Below are 6,129 nucleotides of genomic sequence, written 5' to 3' on the forward strand. Positions count from 1 at the left end.
TCGCGTCCTAAACGCCTCACGGCTAGGACGCGACATCCGCCTGCAGCCGGGAAGCTCATAATGCTTCCTTACTATCGACTACGAGTGACGGACGATATTTACTAATCGTCACGTCACAACAATACTGACATATGATCTCTACGGCATTTATGCGTCGAGTGGCTCGCCTCTCTGTTGTATTTTCTGCGAGTACGACTGGCCTTATCATGTTTATAATTTCGAGTTCTTTTTCCGCGTCAATTGCTCGACTCTCAAGTTGTTCAAACGTTCCTTCTTTAGATATTATAATTTCTTTATTTAATCCGCGTAAGAAGCTAGTTTTTAGATGAGCCTCGATTGAATTTTGAAATTCTACACTAATTTCGCCAATCTCTCTTTTTTGAGCGTTTAATATGCGCTTTCCTAATTCCCGGACTCGATTCGCATATATGGCCACTTTTTCATCTTTCTTTTGACATAAATAAGCTAAACGTCCCTGGGCTTCGTAAACTGTTTCTCTGGGATCTTAAAACTTCTATTACTTAGCTCTTAAAAATTCTATTAATTCGCGCATATTGTTAACAATTTTTTCTAATATTGATCGGTGTGCGTCCCTTTTTAACTTATTCCTTATTGCTCTTTTTAATATATTTTCTTGTGTTGGTGCGATCATGCTCAAGGCTTCCTCACAACCCTCGACGAAATAAATGAATGGAATGTTTCCTCCATCATAAGTAGGCACTGCATCGAGTGCATCTCTGATTGAAAAATGTACGAAATTACCTTCTGTTAAAAGTCCAATCCCTTGATTATCGATTTATCCATTTTGCTGTTGTTGTTGCTGCTGCTGCTGTCGTTCAATGGTTTGTTGTTGTTCCATTACCATTCTTCGTAATTCAGTGATATCCATATTGGCTTGATTAGGGTTTTCTATTGCTGATTCTTGATTTGATCTTGACGGAGGAGGACTTCGCCCTAATTTTGGCATTTACACTTCACTGTTTTCTTTTTATTATCACATAAACTTTTAGTATCACACAAACTTTTTAATGTCCCGCCGCTGTCATCAAATTTTATGTCACGTCTTAGTTGTTTAAAACGTGTTTATGTTGTCCCTTTTGGGTCAATGGATTTAACCACTTTACCCCGGGATAGACAAGTTCGTGTGATTGTGAGTGAGTAAATGTGTAAACGTATGTGTGTGTATGTGTAAATTTAGGCGAATAAACTAAAATAGTGATTTTACTTACTGATTCAGCTTTCGTCTTTCCTTTAAAGTATTTTAATTATTTTGAAACGCTTTCCGTTCAATGGTCACAGAGAGACTGAGGAGCTTAGGATTGGACTCAAGAGGTTCGTGGACGAAGGTTTGGGAATATGAGTAAAATGTAACGCGACGCTTAGGAATCAGTCAGAGGATATGTTAGGAAAACAAACCTTTATCTATCTTATAACTTATTTACGATTTTTAATGTTTTATCTTAATGATCCAATTCTTACGTATATTGTTTATGTGATTGGTTTTAATTGATTGATTTGCTGAATTAAAAGCTAAAATCTAAAACTGACTTTCTAAAACTTCTACTATATAATCTTTATTGGTTCCCCTTAGGGTTACAATTTTATACATTCTGAACTCTTACCACCTCATTTACATTAACCTTATACTAATCTTACATACTAATTCACCGCCTTTAGCCTATACCCTATCCTGCTCCTGCAGATCCCCCACCCTACACACACACACACACACACACACCCAGTCCTAACCTATTTACCCTACCAGGACCCCCATTTCCGGTTTCTGTCATGAGTCCTCTCCATTCCTCTCTTCCACTCTCTCATTCGTACCCTCACTTCCCCCCATTCCTTCCCCTCTCCCTCCCTCCCTACCCCTCTCAACTCCTCCAATTTCCTCAGCCAATCCTTCCCTTTTCCATCCTCTCCCAATACCACGCCCCTCATTTCTTGCCATCCCTTCACCTCCTCCCATCCTACACATTCCTCCCACACATGTTGCCACGTTTCTTTCCCACACCCACACAATATGCATTTCGTCCACTTTTCTCCTTCCCAATATCTACCACCTCTCATTCCATTTCCCAGCCTATACCTTGCCACCCTCTGCCACCTGCTCTCCCCCATCCCTTTTTCAAATACCGTGGCACTCCCTCCCCCTTAATCCATTTATAATCCTCATTAAATCTTGATTCCAATATTTTTTCCTTTCTTTCTTCTCTCTGCATCTCCCTCACTTTCGATATCATCTCTTCCATTCCCCTCTCTTCTTTTCCCCCACTCCTTTTCCTTCATCCCTCTCTCTTCTCTGAATCTTTTCCTTTCCTCCTCCCAATCCGAGCCCTTACTCTTCCCTTACTCTTTACTTCTTAATTTAATTTCCCGCCAACACCTTCTGGCCAACTCGCTCCCTCTTCCCTCCTCCAGCCTTAATTCAAATCCTAATGCTCTTTTCCCCACCCTTTCCCTTAACTTTTCTCTCTGTACCTCTTCTCTGACCATATAGCCCGGTATACTCCATTCTACCCCCAACATCCACTTCAAATATCTTTCCTGCAATCTCTCTAGTGCTTCCCTCTCCTTCCACCCCCATATCTCCACCCCATACCCAATCACTGGCCATACCAGCGCGTCAAACAACCAGCACCTTCTACCTCAATCGCTCTTAAACCTCCATTTCCCCATCCCCCATACTTTTCTCATCACTGCTGCCCCTCTCCTCATCCTTCCTCTTACATGCGCCTAATGCCCCCCATTGCTTTGTACTACGTACCCCAAATATGAAAATTCTTCTACTTCCTCTATCATCTTCCCTTTCCATCTCCAATTCATTTTCCTTTTCCTTCCCCCTCCCTTCTTAAACCTCATTATTCTTGTTTTATTTACATTTAGTTCTAGCTCTTTCCCATTTAAATACCTTTCCAATCTGGCCAACATGCATCTCATTCCATCCTCCTCCTCCGCCAACAGCACCATGTCGTCCGCATATGCCAGCGAAAAAATTTTTTCCTTTCCCAGTCTTACTCCCCCCCCATCTGCCCCTTTTTCAACTCCTGCTCCAGATCCGCCGTCAACAAATTGAACAGCATTGGGCTTAATGGACAGCCCTGTCTCACTCCTCTTTCCGTCCAAAAACACTCCCCCAGATTCTTCCCTACTCTCATTCTATTCCTTACCTCCCTTAACACATCTTCACACCTTACCACTAGTCCTTCCCTTACCCCTCTATCCCTCATTGATTTCACTAGCGTCTCTCTATCCACGGAATCAAATGCGGCTCTCAGATCCATGAAAAGTGCAACCATTTTCCCCCCTGGCTTGCTGACCTGCCTATTTATTAAATAATTTAACACTATATATTATCCATAGTTCCTAAACCCTTTCTGAATCCAGTTTGATTCTGCGGAATCATATCCTTTCCCTCCACTTCCTCTCTTAACCTATTCGCTACAATCTGTGCATATACCTTGTATAATGACGTCGTCAATGATACCCCTCTGTATTCCTCCACCTTTATGCCCTCCCCCTTCTTCATAATCGGAACTATAATTCCTTCGTTCCATTCCTCGATCCATCCTTCTCCCTCCCAAATCCTGTCATAAATCATCCATACCCAGCGTTCCATTTCCTTCCCTCCATATTTCCACACTTCTGCCGGAATCCCATCAACCCCTACCGCCTTTTTATCTTTCATCCCTTTCAGCACCTCTTTCACTTCCTCCCATCTTAATTCCTTCTCCTTGTCCTCTTCCCTTCCCTCTCCCAATCCTCTCCTTACTCTCCCATATACTCCTCCCAGCATGTCCCTGAAATATGTATTCTAATCCTCCCTACTTATCCCCTTATTCACTCTATTCCTCTTTCTTGCTTTCCCCACCAGCTCCCACACCTGCCCCTCTGTTTTAACATTCCTCAGCTCTCTTTCCCACCTATCATTTTCCTCCTTCCTTTTTCTCTCTGTTAATTCCCTATACTCTATTCTTTCTTTTCTATATAATTGCCTACAACTCTCCCCTCTTCTCCATCTTTTTAGCGCCTTTCTCAGTTTCCCTTTCTTTTCTTCACACTCCTCATCCCACTATCCTCTTCTTATTCTACCCCCCCTCTTTTTGTTGCCTTTTTCCAAAATATCTTTCACCTGCCTTCTCATTTCCTCCCATACTTCTCTCACCTCCCCCTCCATCCTTGGTAATTCCCCTATCGCCTCCCTGAATTCCTCTTTCCCTTCATCTGTCCATATCCATCTGCTCATTTCCCTATTCCTCCCTTCACTTTTCCCCCGCCCTCCCTTAGCTCTTGCAATCTTCACTACTAAAGGGTGGTGATCTGAATCTACGCAGTCCTCTACCACTATTCCGCTTATCTTCTCCCTTGTCTCCATGCTTCCCAATACGTAATCTATAACTGAATCCCCCCTTTCCCTTGTAAACGTCAATTCTCCCATCCTGTCTCCTTCTATATTCCCATTAAAAATTGCCCACCCCATCTCCTCTATCCTTCTTATCAAGATCCTCCCTTTACTATTTATCTTTTTATCTATGGATTTTCTTCCCCCCTTCTCTTCTTCCCAATTATTTTCCTCTACTCCTCCACCTTCTTCTCCTGTTCTAGCGTTAAAGTCTCCTCCTATTATTGTTCTTACTCCGTCCCCTTCCTCCATCCACTCCCTCATCCGCTCCAATTTCTTATCCATGTCTCCGTTAATATATACCCCCACAATCCTCCATTTCTCCCTATTTAACTCTACTTTCACCCCTATTAACCCCTCTTCCTCCCTTGCCACCACTTTCATCACCTTTACCTCCCTCCTGATTCCCAGTATCATTCCCCCCATCGCTCTCCCTTTTTTGTTCTTTCTTCTCGCTAGCTGCGCTTCCCATTTATATCCCTTTGGTAAGACCTCTTTTACTCTCTTCCAACCTTTATCATCCAACCATGTCTCACTCAATATAATTACATCCCATTTCCTGACCTCTTTCCAAAAATCTTCCTTTTTGTTAGTAATCCCCGCAACATTCTAAGAAGCCACCTTATACCTTACCTCCCCTTTTCTTCCCCCTCCTCTAATCCACTCCCTCCCTCTTCCTATTTCCTATCCCCATCCCCCCACCTTTATACCCTTTTCTTCCCTCTCCTTTAGTTCCCCTTTTGTCTTCCTCCCTTCTCCCCCTCCCCGTCTCTCCCTTCCCCCAGCATCTGAACTTTATTCACTATGACTCTTTCTTCCCCTCCATCTCTCCTTAATTCACCCCTCATTTCATTCCATGCCCACCATTCTCCTCCAATCCACGCTTCTCCCTACCCGACCCTCGCCTTGCTTCCCTTCCAACCCCTCTCTAATGCCACTCTTCTGGCATTCCATCTAATCCTCCTTTCTTCCCAAGTTAGATCTTCTTCTATCCATACATCTTTGCCTTTCAGCTTCCATTTGCTCTCCAAAATCCTCCTTTTAACTTCTTCGCTCGTCATTCTTACAATTACCATCTCTCCTTTCTCCTTCCTGCCCGCCTCTATTTTCCTTACTTCATCTATTTTACCTTTTACACCAACTCCTAGCTCTTTTAGTATCCCCTCCACTCTTTCCTTCATGTCTCCTTCACCTCCTTTCACACCCTTCAAGAACAAATTTTGCCTCCTGTCTCCCTTCTCTTTCATTTCCCATCTTTTCTTTAATCTCTTGACCCTATCTTCCCACTCCTGCATTTCCCTTACCCCCTTAAATCCACCTCCCTCTTTTTCTGATGTTCCTTTCCTCTTTTCCTCTCCCTCTTTTCTTTCCCATTTCCATCCTTCCAATTCCCGCTCCAACTTTTCAATTCTCCCCTTTACTTCCTCTCTTTCCTTGTTCCATCTTTCCTCTCTCTCCCTCAACTCCTCCTTTATCTCCTCCACCTCCATCCTCATCGCTTCCTTTTGCCCCTCCGCTTCTTTTCTTATTTTCTCTCTTCTCCCTCCTAATCCCTCTTTAATTTCCCTCCTTATTTCCTTTAATATCTCTTTCATTTCTTCCTTCATCGCCCTCCCTTCCGGCGATCTACTCGTTTTGCTGCTTTTCTTAAAAATATCTGCTACCTCCCTCCCCTCCAACGATTCCCTTCCTAGCATCTCCCTTTTTCTCTTCTGACTTTCTAC

The 6,129-nt window shown here is 43.2% G+C and overlaps 1 protein-coding gene across 1 annotated transcript; it reads right to left on the minus strand.

Annotated features, from left to right (window-relative positions):
• Positions 1-5,295: 5,295 nt before the first annotated feature.
• LOC116852296 (golgin subfamily A member 6-like protein 6) lies at positions 5,296-5,895 on the minus strand. Its single transcript, XM_032832501.1, has one exon. It carries the CDS (start codon positions 5,893-5,895, stop codon positions 5,296-5,298), a length of 600 nt encoding a protein of 199 aa, XP_032688392.1.
• Positions 5,896-6,129: the final 234 nt, after the last annotated feature.

This window comes from Odontomachus brunneus, unplaced genomic scaffold (assembly GCF_010583005.1).
Source record: "Odontomachus brunneus isolate Ranch 3 - 2012 unplaced genomic scaffold, Obru_v1 Obru_scaffold_212, whole genome shotgun sequence".
Classification (NCBI taxonomy): Eukaryota; Metazoa; Arthropoda; class Insecta; order Hymenoptera; family Formicidae; genus Odontomachus; species Odontomachus brunneus.